The following is a 24,103-nucleotide window of genomic DNA, read 5'->3' as shown; positions in this document are numbered from 1 at the left end:
GTTAGAAGCAAGTCACAGGTTCTGCTGGCATCTCGGGAGGGATTCTGTCAGGATGTGAAGACCAGGAGGTGGGGGCCACTGAGCCACCTTGGAAACCACCTAGCATGGGTGCTGCTGGAGTTTCCCCGTACTTCCACCTACTCTTCACAAGTGACTCCTGGCTAGAAACAATTGTCAAAAAGACTTGGAGGTTGAAAAACGTGCAAATCAATCAAATCTAACACTAAAATCCTGACCGGGCACTAGGTGGCTAGTCAAATGTGACTTTTTGGGGTCTCGTACTACTTTCCTGTGCTTTGCTGTGCCTAGTTGAAGGCCAGGCATCTCACACTTTCTGCTGTAGGAGCTCTGAATCTTCATGGTCTTACAGGGATAGACTGTGGGGCCAAACAGTGATGGTTCTCATTGAATTTCAAGGTGAGATTGGAATTGGGTGGATGTGTGTGTGTCGGGGGGAGGGCATGGGACCTTCAAGGAAGAATTTCTGATAGGCTATTGGTGTGAAAACTAATACAAAGAAGAGAGAAGTCTTGTTTCTTGTCTCACAGATGAAAAATTCCAAAGGACATGGACTTGTGCCACTTTCTCAGCACCTGTAATCAGGTGGTGTCTGGGAGGAGCTAGACACTTTAAAACTTCGTGCCATTTCATATAACACTTCCCATCTGAACCACTTCTGCGTATATAACTCGCAGGTAGTAACTGCACAGTGTGCTGCTGCCACCACCATCCATCACCAAAACTTCCCTCCCCCTAACCAGCAGCTGTGTGCTAGGGATTAGCAACCCATTCCCCACTCCCGCCTCTGGTAGCCTGTCATTGTTCCATGTGAATGTGTAGTCTAGTTATTTTGGGAGTGACTGTACAGTATGTCCTCTAGTGTCTGGGCTTGTTTTACTCAACATGTCTTTGGTGTTCACCCATTTTGTGGTATGTATTAGCATTTGGATGGACTTTTTTTTTTTTTTAGGATTTTTCCCCATGCCCACCCTCACCCTGCTGTTTCTGTTTCCATTCGCTGTGTGATCTTGTGCATCTATTTCCTCTTTGCTCTCTTCTCATCTTTCTCTAGGATTCAGAAGGATTCGATCCTGGGGACCTCTGATGTAGAGAGTGGTTCCCTGTTAATTGTGCCACCTCAATTCCTGGTCTCTGCTGCGCTTTACTTTGACTCTCCCCTTTGTCTCTCTCTGGTTGTGTCGTCTTGCTGCGTGACCCAGTAGGGCAGGCACTCGGCCGGCCGCAGGCACGCTTTCTCTTTTCACCAGGAGGTCCCAGGGAGTGAACCTGGGTCCTCCTGTATGGTAGGCAGTGGTCTTATCACTTGAGCCACATCGGCGTCCCTGGATGCAGTTTTTTTTATACCTGGTTCTGTTAGAGGACAGTTATTCCCTCCTCCACCCCCGCCCCCCTTTGTCCCCTCATTTTCCTTTATAGAAAAGTGTGGTGTTGCCAGTGTGTTACACTGCTTTGTTAAAAAATCACATTTAATAAAATCTTAGGGTAGCAGCCTTAAATCTGAAACACAGCAGCATGTAGAAATGAGATAACCTAGAGCAGCTTTGCTCTTGTCTCTGAGAGGCCATGCCATGGAATGCTCTGGAACCAGGGCCCCTGAGTGAATCCTGGCTGGGCCACCCACTAGTGTGACCTTGGATGAGTTACCAAACCTCTGTCCACAGATTCTTCCCCTGAAAAATGGGAATAATAGTACCCTCCTCAGAGCTCTTGTGTGGGTTAAATGAGTAGAAATGCAGGGAAAGCCTCAGAAAAACACCAGGAGCCATCAGCGGCTTGTGACTTGAGCCCTGCATGCATCAGGGAGGGCATCTGAAGGCATGTGGCCATGCAGTCTCAGACCTGGTATTTCTGGACTAAATGAAAACTCCTCATTTAGGGGCTCATTTTGTGATTGGGCTTTGATTACCTGTGCTTCCTGGGCCCTGCCTTCCCCCTGCTGTTGCTCGCTGGCACTAACAGTGCCACAGCCCCCTGAAGGGTCTCAGACACGTCACCTCATAGCTTTGCACAGATGGGAGCCTCAGGGGGGAGCCGAGATTGCCTGACTCTTCTAGCAGGTTTTGACAGCAGAATGGGCAAGGGCTTGTGGACTAAGTGCTTCTGGAGAAGGAATGGGAATGAATGGGAAGCCCTGGGTGGGGGGTGAAGAGGAGTGGACATGAGGATGCTAGAGCAGGAGTGGACGTGAGGACGCTAGAGCAGGAAGGAGCTTTCCCTGGCACTGGCCAGGGACCGCCTGCTGGTGGTTCTGGGGCCCTTGTGGTGGGTTCTCTTGGTCAGTGTGCAAAGGGGTCACGTGGGCTGCTTGTTTCCAAACTTCAGTTCCTGGGCTAACCTCCAGAGACTGAGCTGGGCTGGTCCCATGGTGGGGTCTGAGGGCTGTGGTGGTTCAGGTCCTTGGGGGACGACGATCTGGGGGCCGTGACAGGGGCTTGCCCTGCAGACACAGCCTTCCAGCCACTTAGAGGGAATGTTGACTGAGGGGAATATGAGGAGCTGGTAGAGGGCCTGGGGGTCTAACATCCAAGGTACCCACTGATGTCCTGCTCCTCGAGGGCACTCTTGAGAAACACTGCCAGCAAGTATTAGACCCCGAAGCTGCCTTTTTAGGTACATTATAATTTTCCGGTTGAAGATGAGACCCAGAGAGGTCCTGGCTTTATCAAGGTCACACAGCGAATTAATGGCAGGACTCAGACTGCAAGCAGGTGTCCTGGGACCGCATCCAGTTTCCTCCTCACTACACACCTTTTCCTGAGGAGTGGGAGGTCACCGAGGATGAAGGGGTGAGGCGAGTTAGTAACTAGAATTTAGGGAGCTGGACAAGTCCCATAACCCCAGAGGGCTCAGCAAGACAAAGAGTTTTGTCCTAGTTGAAAATGGAATCAGAATTAGTATAGGGGTAATCTTGGCTTTAAACTTAAACGGTCCAAAGTTCCTATGAAAATCACTAACAGCGTTACTTCTCAGGGGAAGATGTACCTACTTCCTGGACAAAAACATTCTAAGTGCAGCTTCATTTCTCACCCCAGGGAGGATTCAGATTTCCCGCTGGTAAGTTACTGCTATTAGCTCTCGGCTGCTGTGAGGGCTCCCTAGTGGGTGAAGGTGGGCGTGAGAACAGGGGAGCTGCCCGCGGGGGCCCGGGACTGCGGCAGCGCGGGGCGGGCACTGCAGCCGCCGCCCTCCCGGCGCCCGCCCCGCGGCCGCTAGAGGGGGCTGTGCGGGCGCCGGGGCGCGGGCTGCTGTCAGCGCGCACGGGGAGGAGCGCGTTTCCTCGCAGCCCGGGGTGGGAGATGGATTTAGTTCTGATGGCAGCGCTGTAAGGGAGGCGCTGGAAGGAAAACTTTGTCAAGGAGCAGCAGCCTCTGTTGTCTGTGATCCCCACTGACCCGAAGAAGCAGCGAATGGCTGGGGGATTTCAGGCAGATGTGGGTAGAGAAAACCTTTCGGGCGCTCTGACCAGCGCGGGACAGCAGGAGGGGTAGGAAATATTGTCCTGCAGGTTAGCTGGTGGATTTATTCAGCTGACTTTGAGGAGAATCCTACAGCGAAGACCAGAGATGGCTGCGATGCCGCGCAGGAGGTAAGACCCTTAGGCTTGCCTTGGTTTTGTTAATTTTCATGGAATTCCCGAGCCTTCCAGCATCCCTCCCCTTCCCAGAGCTGCGGGGTGCAGATGGAGGAATGCCCTGTCTGTTTTTGTTGGCATCTGCGCTGCAGCCCTTCCTAGTGGCTGGGTATGTATTTCACACCTACCGATTTCTGTTGGTGTAACATTGGAGGCTTTTTCGGAAATCGGGCCTGCCAGGCGCTGGTCTCCGCATGGGGGGCTGTGGGCCGGTTTGTCAGGAGAACGAGGTCTGTCAGGCGGGGCTTTCCTCTGGGTTCCCTGTCTTCCTGCTTGGCCGCCGCCCTGGGCGCGCTCCCTTGGGGCCCGGCATGCGTCCGCAGCGCGGTTGCAGCTGCAGGTGAGCAGGTGTGAGGTCTGCAGCCACCAGCATTTTGATAAAGGGAGCTGGCAGGTGACCTGGCCCGGGTGGGTTTGAATTTTTGTGCAACTCAACCCCTTTGGAGGGGAAACAAAAATAACCACGGTCCCTGAGGAGGCCTTGACGGTCTGTTCATCTCAGCTTCCATCTCCTTTCCTCGGTTTCCCTGCCTGCCTCCCCTCCTCCATCCACGGAGGCAGCGGGGAGTCCGGGTCCACGTCTGCTGGTTTTCATATCCAGACCTCAGTACCTGGTGTTGGGGGTGTGGGTAGGAGGGGGATGGGAAGGGCAGGCAGCTTTAGGGTGCTGAGCAGGCGCTCTGGTCTGGCCTACTGTCTTGCCTTTTTTCTTCTCTCCCCTAATCTCCATCCCTTAAAAATGAAAAAACTCCAGCCCACATCCTATCTAATTCTTCCAAAAACTCTCGTTTATCTACAACATGGCTATTACCCATCTGTTTCTTTACACCCACTCCTCCCTCCTCTTGCAGTTTGTTGTCTAAGATTTAACTAACTCAAATGAGTCTAATAAATAAGAGAAACCAAATGTCAGTTTTATAAATGGACATCCTGTGTCTTCTGACTAACCCCTAAGGAGGGCTGGTCTGGCCTCCCGACAGAAGCAAATGCAGTGGGGGTGCACTCAGCTCTTCTCAGGTTGGAGGATATGAAATGTTTAACTTGTGCAGCATGAAGTGTTCCCATTATGGGATTTTGAAATTGTTTTAAGGGAAAGTATTTGGTCGACATTTGAAGTGATATAGGTAAAGAAACTAATTGTGGAATTTCAGACTTGGAAGTATCTCTTCCCACTAGCATATAAATAATGAATACTAGAGATTTTTTAAAGGGGTATAAGTTATTCGTTAATAGTTTTACTTTATGATGCCTTGCCTTCGTTTTTGTAATGTGAGCAGACTCTTCTCAATGCTTGACCAGGATCTTGCCCAGCCCTCCTCACTGCCCCCAGTCTCCATTTCCCCTCCAAATAGGGCACAAGTAAAAGCAAAGTGTCTACTAGGATGTCTACATATTTGGAAAACCTCTGAAGAGAGACCATCTCTGGTCCAAAATCCATAAATCTACATTGGTTCTTAGATACTAGGTTGCGTAGCTCTCTCAGAAAGGGCTTGTCACATACACAATACACACAAATGACTGAAATGACATACCACATGTAGTTTCTAGGCTTGGAGCAAATTTGCTGTAAGAGGGTGGCAGACTTGGCCCAGTGGTTAGGGCGTCCGTCTACCACATAGGAGGTCCGCTGTTCAAACCCCAGGGCCTCCTTGACCCGTGTGGAGCTGGCCCATGCACAGTGCTGAAGTGGGCAAAGAGTGCCCTGCCACGCAGGGGTGTCCCACACGTAGGAGAGCCCCACGTGCACGGAGTGCACCCCGGAAGGAGAGCCGCCCAGTGCGAAAGAAAGTACAGCCTGCCCAGAAATGGCGCCCCACACATGGAGAGCTGACACAACAAAAAGAAACACAGAAGCGAACAAAGACGACGCAGCAAATAGACACAGAGAACACACAACGGGGGGCAGGGGGGAATAAATAAATAAATATATCTTTTAAAAAAATTTGCTGTAAGAATTACCATAGTACTGGAACTAGCAATCCTCAACTATTTTTTTGTAAAGATTTTGTTTTTTATTTCTTTTTCTCCCCTTCTCCCCCTCCCCCCAGTTGTCTGCTCTCTGTGTCAATTCCCTGTGTGTTCTTCTGTGACCACTTCTATCGTTACCATCGCCACCGTGAGTCTCTGTTCCTTTTGGTTGTGTCATCTTGCTGTGTCAGCTCTCCATGTGTGCGGCACCATTCTTGGGCAGGCTGTGCTTTGTTTTGCACTGGGCGGCTCTCCTTACGGGGTGCGCTCCTAGCACGTGGGGCTCCCCTACGTGAAGGGCACCCCTGTGTGGCACGGCACTCCTTGTGGGCATCAGCACTGCATGTGTGCCAGCTCACCACATGGGTCAGGAGGCCTGGGTTTGAACCTTGGACCTCCTGTGTGGTGGCTGGACACCCTATCCATTGGGCCAAATCCACTACCCCTTCTCGACTCCTAGACCCAGGTTTTTTGTTTTTGTTTTTTTTAAGCAGTATATGCTTTTGCTTTCCAGAATTATTTTTGACATATTTATGTTTCATAACCGTATTATCAGCTGCTATTTAGACTGAGTTTTATATGGGCTACAGCACTCAGTCCATATCCGATGCTTAATCTTTTTTTTTTTTTTTTACTAATTCTTTGATTAATTGCATTTTTTTTTTCAGGAAAAGTGGGACATTTTCTTAGTTCTTGCATGTGTATAAACTTTATATTATTCTCACACAGTAATACCATTATCTTGAGACATATAATTCTTCATCTAAACCTTTGCATCTGCAATTTTTTTTTTTCCTCTTCTGGCGTTTTGTATTACAGAAAAGAAGTTTGTTGGCAATATCTGTAAAATCAGTATACGAAAGTCCACAAAAGATTTTTCTCTTCTAATGCCTATTTTCTTTAAAAAAATTTAAAATGTATGGTATAATATACATAGAAAAATGCACGAAACATGTACAGCTCAGAGTATTACAAGGTGAAACACTAGACTACCTTTTTGTCTTTTTTTGTGGTAACATGTAATATAAATTTTGCCATTTTAAGGTCATTTTTACTGCATTAAGTACATCATACATTTTAAGGTGTATAATTCAGTGGCATTAATTATATTTACAGTATCATACCCCCCATATCTACCAACATTTCCAAAACCTTTTCATCAGCCCAAACAAATTCTTTACCCATTAAGTAGTAATTCCCATTGCCCCTTCCCCTCAGCTCCTGGTCAGCTTAAATTAAATTTGTCTCTATGCATTCGCTTATTCCAGATATTTCATTTAAATGGAACCATGCAATATCTGTCCTTTTGTGCCTGGCCTATTTCAGTGAGCGTAATGATTTCAAGGTTCATTCACGTTGTGGCATGTGGCAGCGCCACTACTTCTTATGGTTGAATAATAGCTTGTAGGGCTGGAGCTCGGGTCTCTGTTCATCTTTGGACACTGGCTCCCCCTGTTGGCTGTGGTGAATAATGCCGCTGTGAACATGGGCGTGCATGTAACTGAGTTCCTGTTTTCAAGCCTCCACCTGCCTGCCTTTTATGGTCATCATTTCCTTGCATTTGTAGTTTTGTGCTCTGTAGATCAGACTTGTTTCTTTGAAACATCATGAAACCGGAATTGTAGTTTGTCTTGCTCAGGGTTATGACTTTAACTGCTGCATGATGACTACTTTTATCAAATTCATCATAAGCATTCGGAGCCCTTTGCTGGTTCCCTCAGCTCAGCTGGTCTGACTGTGGCTGATGCAACAGCACAGCTGAGGGAAAGAGGCTGTGCAGGACAGTGGCCAGTTTTAGACAAGCTTGAGGCAGGGATGGCTGGTAGAGAGCAGCTCCAGAGCAGACCAGTTCTCCTGCCTGCTTCTAGCCTGACCTCCCTCCCTCCAGAGTGGTCTTCCTGAAAAAAAATCTAATCTGTCCCTCCCCTCCCCTCCAGATAAAACTCCAGCTCCTCACCCACCTCTCCTGCGTTACCTCTTCCTTCACGCTCTGCCCTGGGCACAGACTGAGGCTCATTGTCCTTCCCGACCGTGTGCAGCCAGCCTCCCGCCTTCCTCGGGTTCCTTCCGCTGTCTCACGTGCTTTCTCCCCACTTTTTGTCCTCCAAGTTGCTTCTTTTGGAAAACCAATAAAATAGAGAAACTTCTGGCAAATGTGTTTAAGACAAAAAAGAAAAAAATCAATATTGGAAATGGCATGCAGAGTGAAGGGGAGCAGAGACCTGAAACTGTAACACCATGCATTATCGTATCCTAGCATGTGTGAAAAGCTTGACAGAATGGCCAGTTTTCACTGAAGATATAAAGTGCCAATATTTACTCAAGAAATAGAATACATTCCTGGGTGGGAAAATCCGATGTTGCAGTTGTCGATTCTCACAGTTTCTCTCACGTGGATGCTGCCCTCCTGATAACAAGAAGTGAGGCAAGTTTATTCCTATCTTTATATTCCTTTGGCAATTTTCTGTGGAATTTTGGAAGGGGTAGTTAAATGCTTGTGCTCAAATGCAAATCATCTTAAGGAAAAGTCAATAGAATTACATTTGTCACCGAAGTATTTTTCTTGAACAAGTGAGCTTATTAAACTTTTTAAAAAACATTAATATATTTAATGGGTATTTTTTTGACTTTATTTATTTTTTTAATACTACATTAAAAAAATATGAGGTCCCCATATACCCCCACTGCCCTCACCCCAATCCTTCCCCCATAACAACAACCTCCTCCATCATCATGAGACATTCATTGTACTTGGTGAGTACATCTCTGAGCACCGCTGCACCTCGTGGTCAATGGTCCACACCATAGCCCATTAAACTTTGAAATACATGGCGACTTTATGAAGACAGAACTTCATTGAACAGCAGGCACGATTTTATGCCCATGTTACTTTATCGAGTATGAGTTCTGTCGTGTTTGCTTTCTCTACACAGCAAGGAGCTCACATAACAATCTCTTGACTTTTACTCTTCAAAATCCATGGTGAAAAGACACAGGAAAAGTGAAGGCGGGTTCAATTCTTTCTTCCTTTCCTTGTGTTAGATGGCAGAGCATCTGTACTGATTGTTTCACTATTCCTTTATTTAGAATTTATTTTCCTTCCCGCTTACCACCACCTTTCTCTTGGATCCCTCCAACACCCTCATTTGAGTCCTAAATTAGCTCCATCTGTTACCACAGTTATGCAGTGTCCAGCTTAACCCGTTTCATGCTGTCCCTACTGTACTGTGAGATTTCCTTTCTCTTATTGCTTAAAAGATGGCATTTTCTTCTCCTGTCCCCCAATTTTTATTTTTAAGTTGATGCATGTGCACAGTTAATCAATAGGACTGAACAATTCTAATGACAAATAACAATCACTGCCCCACCCCAATCCCTTATTTTTTTTTAAAGATTTATTTTTATTTATTTAATTCCCCTCCCCTCCCCCGCTTGTCTGTTTTCTGTGTCTTTTTGCTGCGTCTTGTTTCTTTGTCCGCTTCTGTTGTCATCAGCGGCACGGGAAGTGTGGGCAGCGCCATTCCTGGGCAGGCTGCACTTTCTTTCACGCTGGGCGGCTCTCCTTATGGGGCGCACTCCTTGCGCGTGGGGCTCTTCTACGTGGGGGACACCCCTGTGTGGAGCGGCACTCCCTGCGTGCATCAGCACTGCGCATGGGCCAGCCCACACAGGTCAAGGAGGCCCGGGTTTTGAACTAGACCTCCTATGTGGTAGAGGGACGCCCTAACCACTGGGCCAAAGTCCGTTTCCCCCAATCCCTTATTTACAGGCATCCTATTTTATCTATGTTTTTCATTCTGCTATAGTTAACTCAATGTCTCAAAATAATATGCAAATACTGCAATTTCTGAGCTTAATTTTGATCCGTCTCCTTGCCTGCTTGTTCCTTCCTGCTAGCTGTACTTTTATTTCTTTTCCATCATCAGAATTGAGAAGGTGTTCACTCTGTTTCATAAGCACGGCTGAGTTTCTGTGCTTTGTCTGTGGGTGATTCTAAAAGCCGAAAACAGTTCATTATCTGACTAGGTTGATACTGTTCACTGCCTGATAAATAACGTGCTTGCTAGGATTTCATGTCCTTCTCAGGGGCTCCAGTCTCTCATCCCTTCAGTCACTAAGTGGAAAGCTTTACGGGGTGAAGTTCAAATGGGTTTTAGACTCGGGTGCCCTGAGTGACTGACTAGAAGGGCTGTAGGCTGGGGCACCATTGACCACCGAGCTGCTCTGGTTCTCCCCCTGCAGGGTGTGCTGCTCCTCTAGAGAAGACCACTCAGCCAGTGCCTAACTGTAGGCCCCTGGAGTGGGACGGGGTGTGACAGGGGGCTGGTCTGCTCCCTAGGAGACCTGAAGTTCCAGACATCTTCAGGGCTCTGCCAGACAGATGAACTGCCTCCTTGGCTCAGCATCCTTTGTCTGAAATCTAAACTGAGGCTGCTCAAACATTGGTCACCAGCCTACCATCTGCTTTTCACTCTCCAGAAACATCTCCATTAGTGATGATCCAATTCTTCATTGTTATCACAGGATTATATATTTCTTTTTCCTTATGACCAGTTTTGTGGGGTCTAGGGTCAGAAGACGTAAGGGATCGGTGGAATAGGCCTGCCATCTTGAATTGGAAGCCTGGGGCATTAATTTTTAATCGAGACATGCATAGCGATAAAACAGACCTTTGGCATGGCCATGATTTAAATTCAAGGCCTAGCAGAAGTTAACTTTTCTCTGTTATGAATGTCTTCTAATCGCAGCAGTACCTGTCAAGTCAGCTCCAGCACATTCTCTGATCTGGAATAGTCTAGACACTTTGACCCACCTTCTTCAACCTTCCACTCAAAGGTTAATGACATTTGGTTTACATGAAACTCTTAACAAGTTCAATTATTTCTCTTCAGAGACTCCAGCAGAGTAGAAGGGGGCAAAGTAAAAATAAGTTTGGCTAGTCCTCTAAGAGGGAATAGGGTAAAAATGAGCAATGAGAAACTGAGAACTTCTCCTGGGAGCCTGGAAGGTAGCTGTTGCCTGAGTGCTTTGGAAGATATTGGTCAGGGTTTCCAACACTTGATTTAGACCAGGAGACTAAGGAATTGTCTCAGTGAACTCACATATGATGGGGAGCGGCAGCTGCCTGTTTTCACCTGGACTAGAAGGGATGTGTGTTCAGAAAGTAAGTCTGGAGTTTTTATGCATGAGAAACTTCGGTTGTCTCTGTTTCCATCTAAGTTGCCTAATTTTTCAACTTTAGCAATGTTCACTAAGACCAAAGATGGACTTTGGGATCCTGATATATATATATATCAGGATATATATATCAGGATATATATATCCTGATATATAAATATATATATTTAAAATTCTTTTTAAGTTATAGACTGTCAAAATGTTGTTTTGAAACTTGAATTTTTTTTTGGTTCTGAATTGAAGACATCAAGATTAAGGATGTCAAAGAATTAAAATCCTTTTAAAAAGTATTTATAGATGAAAATGAAATGTCTAGGATTTGTTTCAAAAGAATATTTTTGGGGGGAGTGATAAATTAGAGATGAATTATCATCTAAACTGGCACACTCCAACCAATCTGAAACTGGATGATTGGTACTTGGGGATTCATTATAGTATTCTCTCTAATTTTTCATAGGTTCAAAAGTTTCCATAATTAAAAACTTTCCATTATGGAAGAAAATCCATGGAGCTGCAAAAATGTCTGTTTTGCATTGTCTGCTGTCTTCTTGAAATGAGAGACTTTCCTCCTGAACCATGATGTTAAAAATTAACTTCAAACACAAAATGAAAATACCTAGAGAATATTGTTAAAGGACAAATCTATTTAGTCAATTTATAATGGGATAAAAATCTATGGATCCTGCAAGTGCGACATGCAAGAAGTAGTAATTAACTTGACAATGTAATGAAACAAATCCTTAGCTCCAGTTTATGCAAAAGAGCTTTTCCTTTACTGTTGCAAATTGGGTTCATAGTTTGTTTATTTTGAAGATGTATTTCTTTCTCCCCCCTCCCTCCATTGTCTGCTCTCCCTGTCCCTTTGCTGTGGTTCTTCTGTGTCTGTTTGTATTCTCATTAGGTGGCTCCAGGAACCGATCGTGGAGCCTTCTGGAGTGGGAGAGAGGCGATTATTCTCTTGTACCACCTCAGCTCCCTGGTTTACTGAGTCTCTTAGTGTCTCTCCTCTGTGTCTCTTTTTGTTGCGTGATGTTGCTGCGTCAGCTTTCCACCTTGGCTGGCACTCCTGCACAGGCCAGCTCTCCACATGGGCCAGCTCACCACAGGGGCCAGCTTGCCTTCACTAGGAGGCCCTGGGTATCGAACCCTGGACCTCCTATATGGTAGATGGGAGCCCAATTGCGTGAGCCACTTCTGCTTCCCATAGAGATTTATGCACAGGTGGATGTAAGCCCAGAAAAATCATGTTATCATTTTGTTCTTTCCTGAGGAAAAAAAATCGACTGCTTTTCTATTTGCTTACTTATTTAAGGCAAGCTTATTGAGATATACATACAGCACAATCCACGTTTTTTTAGATGTATAGTCTTATTAATTTTGACAAACGCAGTCATATGACCTCCACCAATGTTAAGACATAGAACAGCTCCCCTGTGCCCCTTTGTCGTGGATCCTCTCCCTCCACCCCCAGCCCCTGGCAGCCACCGGTCCCTAGAGTTTCATCTTCTCCAGAAAGGCATATAATGTAATCATCTAGTGTATGCTTTTGGGTCTGTCTGCTTTCACTGAGGACAATGCTTGAGATTCATCTAGATTACTATGGATGTACTACATTACCTATTGGGTGTACTACATATAAATGATGGATCCATATGTATGGATTACGTATGGATACACTACAGTTTATTTAACCACTCATCATTGAAGGACATTTGGAGTTGTTTCCAGTGGTTGACAATTATCACTAGAGCTGCAGTGTAAATTGGCATAAAGATTTGTGTGGATGTAAGATTCCAGTTCTCTTGGATCAATACCTAGGAATGGGATTGCAGCGGGCTGTCTTTTGTGTATATATAACGTTATAAGGCACTGCCAAACTCTTTCCAAAACGTACCATTTTTCATCCCCATCAGCAATGTATGAGAATTCTAGTTGTTTTTGTCTTTTACAAATTAAATCACTTTGGTGTGGGGCAAATTTTTAATTTGCATTTCCCTATGCTGAATGATGCTGAGCATCTTTTCATGGGCTTCATTCCACAATATCTCTTCTTAGTTGTCTGTTGGTGTTTTAAATGTCAGCAGACAGGGGAAGGGTGTTTGTGTCCTTAGTCTGAGAATGCGAGCAGGTGCAGCCCTGGAGGCCATCATGGGGGAGTGGAGGAGAGAGGCCAAAGAAAAGGTGTTGCTCAGGGGATGAAGGCGGGAGCTGGGTCATCTGAGTCCTGCTCAGGCTGCTTCTGGAGTTCTTCTCTGGAGGATTCTGTGGTTTGCATAATGAGGGGGCTATTTCCTCAGGGAGAGTGGGAAGAGGGAGAAAGGGAGGGAGGAAGGGAAATGAGCTATAATATTGATTCCTTTTTTTTTTTTTCTTATTCTGATTTGTGAACTTTATACCTTTAGTTTAGTAAATTTTGTTTTTGTTTTTTTTTTTTCTGTAAATTTTGGGCCAGGGATTGGACCTCAGACCTCACATGTCGAAAGCTGGTGGTCAACCACTGAGCCACATTGTCTCCCCTGAGTTGTTTTTTTTTTAATTTGTTATGCTTGTTGTTTGTTTTCGTATTTTACAGGAGGCACTGGGAGCCCCAGGACCTCCCATGTGAGAGGCAGGGGCTCAAGTGCCTAAGCCACACCCGCTCCCACTGTAAATTTTTTGTCTTTTGAGGGATGGTTTTATTTATTTATATATTTTTAAAAAATATTTTTATTCTTTTTTTTTAATGGAGAAATAGATCACACAAAATGTTACATTAAAAAACATGAGGTTCCCATATATCCCACTCCCGACACCCCAATCCTGCTCCCCCCACGTCAACATCCCCTTTCATCAGTAACGCCCATTCGTTGCATTTGGTGAATACACCCTGGAGCACTGCCACAGCTCATGGATCATAGTTTGCATTGTAGTTCACACTCTTCCCCAGTTCATCCAGTGGGTCATGGCAGGATAAACAGTGTACTGCATCTTTCCCTGCAATATCATTCAGAACAACTTCAAGTCCCAATGCCCCATATCACACCTCTTCCTGCCTCTCCCTGTCCTCAGTAACTCCCGTGGCCACCGTCTCCACATCAATGGTACAATTTCTTCCATTGCTAGTGTCACAACAGTTCTACAGTAGAATACCTGCAAGTCCACTCTAATCCATATTCTTCCATCTTGTGGACCCTGGGATGGTGATGCCCACTCCACCTCTAAATCAAGAGGAGACTTAGACCCCACATGGCTGATGGATGTGATTCTCCTCCTTGCAGTTGTAGACACTCTCAGTTCCCTGGTGTTGTGGTTGACCATTCTCACCTGCCCATCAGTGGACCTAGGTACGTCCAGTGAACTGGAGAGCAGCTGTTGCAACTCTGCTGAGGCTCAGGGCCCAGCTGGCACATGGACAGTTCAGAGATTCAAGTCTCCTGTATATACATAAACCCCAGCGCAAGTCAGAGGTTCAGTAAAGTGACAAATGAGGCATGTGTAGAGAGGATACATCTGAGTCGAACTCCATCACAATCAGGAGCACAAATTGCAGAAGGACCCACTGGCAAGGCAGTGAACTCTATGGAGTCATCTGTTATGACCACAGAACCTGTGTGTCTCATAGCTCTCAGGAGCACCACTTCCTGGGGTTGTATTTTCCTTGACTGTCTCTGGGATCCTGCTCAGATGTGCATAAGCGTGACCCCTCTGATGACCTCCTGACTAATTTTGAAGTCTCTTAGCCATATAAACTCATTTCTCTTTACCATTTCCCCCTTTTAGTCAAGGTGTTTCTCTAGTTGGATCACAGGCTGGTGATGGTAGTAATCCCTCAGTGCCAGGGAGGCTCATCCCCAGGAGTCCTGTCCCACACTTGGGGGAAGGTCCTGCCTTTACATACTGAATTTGGCTTAGAGAATGGCCACATTTGAGCAACATGGAGGCTCTCAGGAGGTAATTCTTAGGCACCCTGCAGCTCTAGGCCTAGTTGAAATTTCAAGCACACAGGCTCATAAGCATAGTCATCAGTATCAAGGACCCATCACTGGACCATTCTTCACTGTCTTTGTCCTTGCACTTGGGGGATTGGTGTTCTTCCCCAGGGGAATGCAACAGAGCTCCCCAGGATGGAAACTCAGCAGTCCCTTAGTTGTCATGTATAACTCTATCCACTATGACAAGACCCAGTGAATATCTGAACATATCTATACCCTATATGCATGCCCTGAAGAACTCCCTTCCACCCATGCATCCCCCACCAATGACAACCCACTTCAGCACTCCTCCTGTGCCACAGTTGAACCCCTCTGTAGTCAAAAACTTCCTCAAAAATGAAGCCTAATATATTGCCAAATTCAATTACCAGGAAAATGAAATAGCATTGACAGGTTTCATTTAGAAATAGAATATATAATAATTTAGAAACACTGAAAGTAAAAAATAAGTTGTGGTATTTAAAAATGAAAAATATCATAAAATCATTGCTGGGGAAGTGGGAAAAAGGTTTGATGTTTGGTATACAGGTGTTCCTATATTGTATATATGACTTTACTGTGATCTAAAACTTTTCAGAAGTCAAATTCAGAAAAAAAGGATGTAGACACTGAGGAAGGAATGGACGAGATTGCCTTGCCACTGTACATGCAGGGTAACACCTATTAATGTGCTGAAAAGCAAAATGTCAAAAACAAAGTTTTATTTAAGTGTTTCTTAAACAAAAATAAACTTGGCCCAGATAGAAGCCCTACAGTTAATTCTCTTGGGAAGGGTAAAGAAAGATCCCATAAAGCATATCCATGAAAACTTTTAAAAATTGAGATATACTAGCAACAATGAGTAAAGTATCACGTATAGCAGGCACTTGTGTATGGTTTAAGGAGACAGCTTCCTAAACACCCCCTATGTGCAGTTACTATTCCCAGTGGTGGGGGGGAGGGGGGCAGTGTTGGATGCCAGGAGTAGGGAGGCAGATGCTACTTGTGCAAACAAAGCAACATGCTAATCACTGACCCCTGTTAAAAAGAAATATTCAGGTAACATGAAGGAGTGATTACAGGAGGGTGCTTTAGCAGGGTGGCCAGGGAAGGCCTCTCTGGGGAGGTAGCATTGAGTTGACTCAGGTGGGTTGGTGGGATTGGGTCAGAGGATTAGGTAGTGTGGCCAACTGCAGCCATTTTCATGATGTGATTTGAGATGACATCATGGGCTGAGTGGGGATAAGGAGGGTGATGAGATTTGAGGAGGAGGTGAGAAGGTGGAAAATGGTCCTCCTGAAGTGTCTATACCAGGGAAGGGCAGATTGTATGGCAATGAGAAATCCTCTGAAGTGGATAGAGGTAATTTTGAAGTGAGTCAGTCAGCACAGTTGTATGCAAGTGCCAACTGCTCAGATGCAGACGGGGAGCAAGTTGATGTTGGATTAACCAAGCTGAGGACTCTGTGGTGTGGGAAGAGTGGAGGGAGAGAGGAGTAGAGGAATTAGAGGTGTTTTACAAGGACTGCTTGATTTAAGTTAGATGAGGAGGGATGTGAAGAGTGGAGGTTGTGCGGAGAAAAGGGAAAGAGTAGGAAGTTTCTCAGGCATGGGAGAATTGCTGGAGTGGAGCAGCCAGAGTACATGGGCTGGAAGGGGTTGGTCAGGGAAAGTAGGATGTCAAAATCCAGACTTTGGAAGTGGAGATCTTCTTGGTGATGGCAAGATCTAGGAAATATGACCACGGGGAGGCGGGGCTGAGGCTGCTGTGGAAGAAGGAGGGGTGATGGGAGTTCAAGTTTGAGGATGGGTGCTTCCAAGATGATGGGGGTTTTTGAAGGAGAAGAGGATGGAAGTGGCTGTAAGGTCCAAGGAGGTTATGTACCCTTGTCCCGGTTCTAGGGCATGTGGGATGTGGGAGTTGAGCCAGTTGCCACAGGACAGTGCTTGTAGGGAAAGGTGCCATGTTGAGCCTGGCTTGAGAGGCTTGAATTTTGGATCACGTAAATGGGCTTTACATAGCTGGATTAGGGGGTGCTGCACAGCATTACATGATTGTTCAATGAGATTGGTTTCCAAGCAGAAATGAAGGTACCCAAGAAGGCATTATTGAGTTTGGGATCATTCAAAACTCTATTAAAAGCAATTAACAGTATCTGGTATTGTTTGTCAAAGTATCAGTCTCATGAAGGACCTCCTAGCAGTTCTTGTGAACTGTAAGAAGAGGAGAAAAACTCCCTTTCTTGAGGCATCTGTTCTCATGTCACTAATTCCTGTATCCTTCCAGCCTCAGCCATAAATCTCATGGCAATGACTGAAGGCATCTATCCTTTCTCATCATCATCTTGCTGTGGCTCCAAGATGACTCCCTTGTCCAGCTCTGTTCTCATGGTGACCTTGAATGTAATAAAATAATTATAGGAATAATGAGGATTGATGGGAAGATGCTGTATTTTCTAGTGATTTGTGGATGTATGCCTTGGAACAGAACACTTCCTGAGGAATGAAACATGATAGAGGATAACATGGATTGAAAAATAATATCCATGCCCAGAATCTGAATACCCCAAACTTCCTGGCTTTTCTGAGGTTGTTCACACTCTCCTAAAGGACTAATCCTTCTTCTCCAAATCTCTTTCCCTTCCCATTTCCTCTCTCCCTGCTGATATTCTTGCCTTTGACATGATTAAGAAATATTAGAGCAATGAGCCAGGTGCTCCCTTATCTTCTTCTGCTAAATCTACCAGCCTCCCTGCATCTGTACCTGCTTTCCCACCTCTTGCTTTGGGTCAGGTGGCCTGCCTTCTATCAGAGGCTATCGTTCCTCCTGGGCTCTGGGCCCCTTCTTTGTCACCTTCTCAAACACTACTCCAGGACTTGGTCCTGCTCCTTCCTGCATCAGTTCCATTCCTCTTGCCCTCCCTCTTCCCATCCCTCTCTCTCTTGTAATTTTCCCATTGGCATTGAGCCATATTCTAATATTGCTTACCTACATAATTCCAGCTATGGTCCCATTTCTCTATCTTCCCAACACAACTCCTTGAAAGAGTTGCCCTTGTTCACTGTCTGAATTGCTCTTCCTGCTGTCTGCTCTTGGGCTTCTATCCCCTGCTCTTGTTAAGGTCATTGATGACCCCTACATTGCCATGTCTAATGACCTCTTTTCTGTTTTTTCCTTACTCACGCCATCAGCAGCATTTAACATAATTGACCACTTCTTGAAACATTCAGGTCTCTTGCCTTCTGGGGTACCTCATTCTCCTGGTTTTCCCTTGGCCTCACTGGTTGTTGATCATCTTTGTGGTTCCCTTCTCTTTCTCTAGACCTGTAGGTGTGGGAAGGCCAATGACTCTGCCCAGGGTCACTTACTTTCACTACAGCGTCTGTCTGGGAGAGCTCATTTAATCTGGCATTAGACTCCCTTTGTATGCTAATAGTACACGATCTATCTCCCAAGAACTCTAGTCCATGGGTTGTCAAGTTTTAATAGAATTCTGCATTTCTAAGAAGCTCCCAGTTGCTGCTGCTGATCCTTAGATCCTACTTTGAGTTTGTGAGGCTGCAGAGTTTTATGTCCAACTGCCTCCTTTACATATTCACATGGACATCCTGTCGGCATCTCAGAACCAGATGAACAAGTCCCAGTTAGAGCTCCTGGCTTCTTTCTTCATAGCTCCTTCTCTCTGCATTTTCCTTACCTCAGCATCCCAGTCACTCAAGCCAAAATCTTGGTGTTGTCCTTGGTTTCTCTCTTTCCTTCACTCTACCATCCAATCCATCAGTAAGTTTTGTTGTCTCAGTGACCCAAACATACCCCTGGTGTTTCCACTTGCTCCATAATCACAGCAGTGGCAGACGTTGATTACTTCCAAATGTTCAGCTGTTTGCTAATGATAGATTTTTAAAATTTATATACATTTAAAGTCTAATAATAAAAACCCCATGAACTAGATGCTATTATTAATCTCTTTTGTGTGAGAAACATGGACACACAGGCAATAAATATTTGTGGGTTCTATAAAGAATAAATTTTAACTTATAACTAGATAACACCTACCTATGGTTTATGACTTAACCCCAATTCATTCTTTTGGTTTCTTTTTCTCCTTTGTTAAAAATAAAATAGTCACTAGTGTTATTGATATACTTTGAGATTAGAGAGCCAGTATCATATTTTAAGTCATCTGTGTCCTTGCTAAATGCAAATTACATTGAAAATGCTCACAGGCAAATATCCAAATTGTGTGCCTGTTAGAATTTATACTCACTGTGGCTTCCTCAAACCATTTTTTGACAAGATCTGTATGCATTTAAGACATCAAAAGTATTTATGTCTAATTACAGTATTGTAATGCACCCTCCTAAGACACTGTCTACTTGCAAAAAGCAGTGATTCTTTTATTTCTCATTACATCACTGCATATTCTGTAACTTGTGGGATATACTGAGAAATGACATTCAAGCTCCAATATTGTTTTCCTCTTCTATCATAATTTTCTTTTGTGTTCAGCCATTCTGAGACTATTGTGCTCTTTGTAAGTCATCATGCTTGTAAAGGTGATGAGAAATGCCAGGGGCTCAGGAATAAGCATCCTAAATGGTCAAGCAGGTAGCAACTAGTTCGTATGAAGAAAGTTTAAAGACACTTGGGTTTAGGTCGGAGAAGAGCAGGTTAAGGAAATACTTGATGCTGTTTACTTAAAGGAAATCTTTAGTAAATTTGTTCTTAAAGACATCTTTTATAATGTGAATAATTTACCTAAAGCTATATGTAAGTTTCTCTTAAGGGTAAGAGAGAGTTACACTCATTTTTGTGTTAGTAATTTCTAACACAGCCCTATCTAAAGAATCAGTCCTCTCATTTAGAACTTTCAGTGCACCAAGGCCCAGGGCTCTGACCCCAGGCCAGGCAGGTAACTAATGCCAAATGCAGGGTTTCTGAAAAGTGCCTCTTCAGGGCTTTTCTTTTAATGTCAATTTCTCCCTTGTTTAATATCAGAATTTAAGATGTTATTTTTTTTTCACGGTAAAGAGAAAGAAAGAATAAGATTTGGCAGAGGAGATGGGTGGGGAAGAGACAGGCTCTCTGGGCAACCAGACCTTGGTGCTGACCCAAGTTCTTATCCCTGGGCTGGAAAAAGTTAAAATGATTTTAAGAGTCTGCGATCAAGTTTTACATTAAAACTTTTACTAAGAACTTATGCTTATGTCCTACAAAGACATGTTGTTTCACTGGGCCCAGGAGAGAAAGCTGGACAAAGCACCCAAAACACTGTTCCCCAAAATATATTTGGTAGGACACTGGTCCCTAGAAAGGTAATGTGAAATAAAAGCTTCCATAGTCAAAAGAAATTGGGCAACACTGTACCCTTCTCTTGGACTGTCACTGAGCATCTCAGATAAAAAGGCTTGCAGAGGTCCTCTAATGAAGATTTGTGTTTACCCCATTAATTGCCAAACATATTGAACAGGGTAATTTTTGTCTAACACTCTATGTTGGTTAAAGATTGCATCCAGCTACCTGAAGCAGAAACACAACCACAGTGACTTAGCCAAATGGGGGTTTATTTCCCTCAACCACAGTGATTTAGCCACACCCTCATTGTCTGCTCTCTTTATCCATTGGCTGTGTGTTTTTCTGAGTGTGCTTGCATTATCCTCTGGCACTGGGAAACTGTGTCTCTTTTTGTTGCATCATTTTGTTGCATCAGCTCTCTGTGTGTATGGTGCCATTCCTGGGTAGGCTGCACTATTTTCGCGTGGGTCAGCTCTCTTTGAGAGGTGCACTCCTTTGCGTGGGACTCCCCTACGCGGGGGACATCCCTGTGTGGCACGACACTCCTTGCACACATCAGCACTGCGTGTGAGCCAGCTGACCACATGGGTCAGGAGGCCCTGGGTTTGAACCCTGGACCTCCCATATGGGAGGCGGATGCTCTATCAGTTGAATCAAATCTGCTTCTCAGGGTGTTACTTCTTGCTGCCTGCTTAATTCTCCCTTTCTTAGCTTTAAATGAAAAAAAAAAAGTACCATTTAAAGTCCCTCCTAGGGGAACTCTGTTTAAAATGACACCTGCCTCAAGGTCTTCTCATTTCCCTCTCAAGCAGCTAGGAAGACATAGAAAAAGGCAAAGCTGGGAAGCGGCTGTGGCTCAACTAGTTGGGCTCCCGCCTACCATATGGGAGTCCTCGGGTTCATGTCCATCAGGGCCTCCGTGTGAGGGCGAGCTGGCCTGTGCGAGGAGAGCTGCCTGCCTGGGGGCTGCAGAGAGCTGGGCCAGCAAGAGGAGCAGCGGAGGGAGACAAGCAGATACAGAAAAAACAAAAGACGCGCAGTGAATGGCCACGGAGTGGAGACAGCAAAAGAATGGAACAAGCCGCAAGGAGGGTAATAGATAAATAAATAAAATAAATAAATAAAAATCTTAAAAAACAAAAACAAAAACACGGATTTCTGCCCTTAACCCAAGCTGCCCAATTTTCCATGAGCCCGGCCTCTCTTCTGACCCAGCAGGGCAGAGGCTGTGGGGGGCGGGCCCCGCCCCGAGCGGGGGGGGGGGGGGGGGGGGGATTCAAGGCGGGCGGGCCCGGCCTCTGGCCGAGGTGCTGGAGGACGTGCTGCTGGAGCAGTTCGGGCCGCTGCCCAGCTGGCTGCCATCTGCAGGCTCAGGCGTCTGCCCTCGGCGACTACTCGGCGACCCAGGACGTGCAGTTGGCGCTGGAGCAGCGGCGCGGGGCCAAGGCCAAGGAGCGCGGGCGTCCAGGGCCATCGCTGCTCCGCCGCCCCCGACCCCTTCCCGCGGGCGGGCTGGCCCTGCCCTCTCAGCCTCCCCGGGCGGCCTCTCCCCGCGGCTTCAGAGCTCCTGAGGTCCCCCTCGTGCGCCTGGTTGGCGGGGTGTGACGGTGGCTTTGGAGCCCCTACCGTCGCAGGGCTGGTTTTGCCCGCCACGCGAGTGGCCTCCTCACCACCTGGGCTTGCGCGGGAACCGGTTCCGGGGTGAGCACAGCTGAGGCTCGCGACGGCTGCAAAAATATCTCCCGCCGAAAGGTGCTTTTAAAGATCATTAGTGCAGGTAAGCGGAGCCTCAGTTTCCCGGCCGTGTGTGCTGGTACAGTGCTCAGGTGGCAAAGGACGCCCCCTTCCACCTTTTCTCCGCATCTCAGTCTCAAAGCAAATCCCGGTGGGAGGAGAACCGCGGACGGTTCCTTTGAGTAAGGAGCGCACGCGCCTGCGTGCACCAGGCTCCCCTCCACCCCCTGTGGGTGCTCGCGGTCATTGACTGAACGCAGTGCTCCATGGGCTGCTGTTGAGCGGCATCTACTGGTAGCTTTTATTGTCGCGTCTTTCTCCTCGAGTGCCACCTGGGTCTGGTTTACCCTCGCTGGCAGGTCAAATCTGGTCTCATTCCCGCCTCTGCAGTCTTTGGGTTTGGTGCTGCAGGGGCGCATCCCGGTGGCCCAGGGAGGGGTGCGTGCCTTTGGGGCCGGGCTTGGAGAAGTTCTGCTGGGAGCTGTTCCTGAAGACCCCAGGCCCTTTAGAAACGTGGCCTGGGAGCGAACCAGGAGCTTGCCTTTGGGAAAAGGTGTGAGGAGAAAGGCTTGTGAAGAGGAGCAGACTTGAGGGGAAGTGGGGAAAATTGCAAGGCTGGGGCCGCCTGCTTTGACCAGGCACTAGACCCTTGATGAAAAGAATCCTGTTATCTGACTTGGTACCTCTAAAACGAGATTCAGATCTAATATTTTGTGCTAAGTGGGCCTTATCACTCTGAAGAAATTTTCTTCAGAAACCCGGCCCTGGTTTTAGCCATGGCTTTTAAATTAGTGACGTTCATTCTTTATAACAAAATTAAATCACCTGGAAAGTATGGACATGACTAAAGAGGGACCTGAGACACATAACTGAGATGGAACTACCCCCAAACCATTTCTGTGTATCCTTCTAGGCTTTTTTCCCTCTAGTTGTGTGTAAAAGTGTAATATCCCATACATCTTTAATTTTTTTTCACATAAGATTATCGAGAGCATTTCTTCATTCTTAAGGTTTTCCTTCAAAGAACAGCTTTTGATTGCATAGTCTGTCATGTAGATGGACTGTAACTTATCCAGTACCTTGCTGGGCATATGTGTCACCTGCAGCTCTTTACTGGAACATCCACGTGTGCATGTTAGATTGCTGCCTTAGAATAAAATGCTAGAAGTGAAAAATTACGGGGACATGGAACATGTACGCTCATCTGATTTTTTTTTTTTTTTGATACAAGTTGCCCAATTGCTTTCTAGAAAGACATAACAATTGATATACCCTCTTATAGGAAGAAGACTGTTCCCTTTTCATTCTCTCCCCAGTGTTGGGTATGATTTTAAAAATGTTGCCAGCTTGGTAGACACAAAATGGCATCTAGTTTCTATTTTAGTTTGCAGTACTATGATTTAAATTAAATATTTTCATATATCCTTGTGCGGTCCTTGTGTTCTGTTAGTTGGCTATGCCCACTGCCCACTTTACCACTCTGGGGTGGAAGGGGATCAGTATAAATAAGGATCTTGGCTGCATGGTTCCCAGGGGGAGCCGGTTCTTCTAGGGCCTGTGTCCTCCAGGGGCAAGGTCATCAAAGTTCCAGGACTTTAGAGCTGGGAAAGAGGGGGGCGAGGTGTCACGCTCCAGAGAAATGAGGTGCTGGTAGCCCAGGGCCTCTGGCGTGCCTGACAGAAAAATGATTCACCTCACTCTACGTTTCAAGTGTCATCAACTACAGATTCTTGGCCACTATAACATTAGCTCAGCTGGAAAAGTTTGAAGGGTTGGTGGCACAGTGCTTGAGTAGAAAAGTGTGTGTCCATTTTAGTCATCAGTGCCATTTATTGATTACTTTCTAAGTGTGCAATGCTTGGTGAGGTATTTCTATGTGTCCATTACATTGTTCACCACAAAAAAGCTACAGGGTTGGTGTCCTCCACTTTGCAGATAAACAACCTGAGGCTGAGTCATTAAACACCCTACAGGCTTTATAAGGTAGTGAGTGGGGGAGGGGGTTTTCCATCTGGGTGTAGGTGACTTGGAGTTTTTAACAAAGACTTCCTAGTGCTTCTCTACTACAGTGCAGTGGGTGCCCTCTCCAGTGGGTGGGGGACGGTCAAGGGACGATGTAGGCGTACCCCCTGGTTCACCCACAGTGCTGAGTTTTGTGCTCCTTTTGCCCTGAAAGTCTCTGCCAGTGGAACTACTGCTCTTCAGAATATGCCTGCTTAGATTCACCACCAGATAAAAGGGCTGTAGACAAGAGCTTCACAAGCCCGTTCCATGGTTTGGGGTGTCCCCAGCCTGCTGCCATTTCTCTGAGCCCCTCACTGGCAGG

At 46.0% G+C, this 24,103-nt stretch overlaps 1 protein-coding gene across 1 annotated transcript in view; it reads left to right on the top strand.

The window, feature by feature from the left end:
* The first annotated feature begins 3,265 nt into the window (after window positions 1–3,265).
* The window catches only part of LOC111767147 (C-type lectin domain family 4 member F-like), a 33,252-nt gene continuing 12,414 nt past the window's right edge, over window positions 3,266–24,103 (top strand). The window contains exon 1 of the mRNA XM_058278800.2: window positions 3,266–3,607. Coding sequence (XP_058134783.1) covers window positions 3,585–3,607 — 23 coding nt within the window. The 5' untranslated portion in view covers window positions 3,266–3,584. The remainder of the gene's footprint in view (window positions 3,608–24,103) is intronic.

This window comes from Dasypus novemcinctus, chromosome 17, assembly GCF_030445035.2.
Source record: "Dasypus novemcinctus isolate mDasNov1 chromosome 17, mDasNov1.1.hap2, whole genome shotgun sequence".
Lineage (NCBI taxonomy): Eukaryota > Metazoa > Chordata > Mammalia > Cingulata > Dasypodidae > Dasypus > Dasypus novemcinctus.
This window is presented reverse-complemented; position numbering and strand designations above follow the sequence as displayed.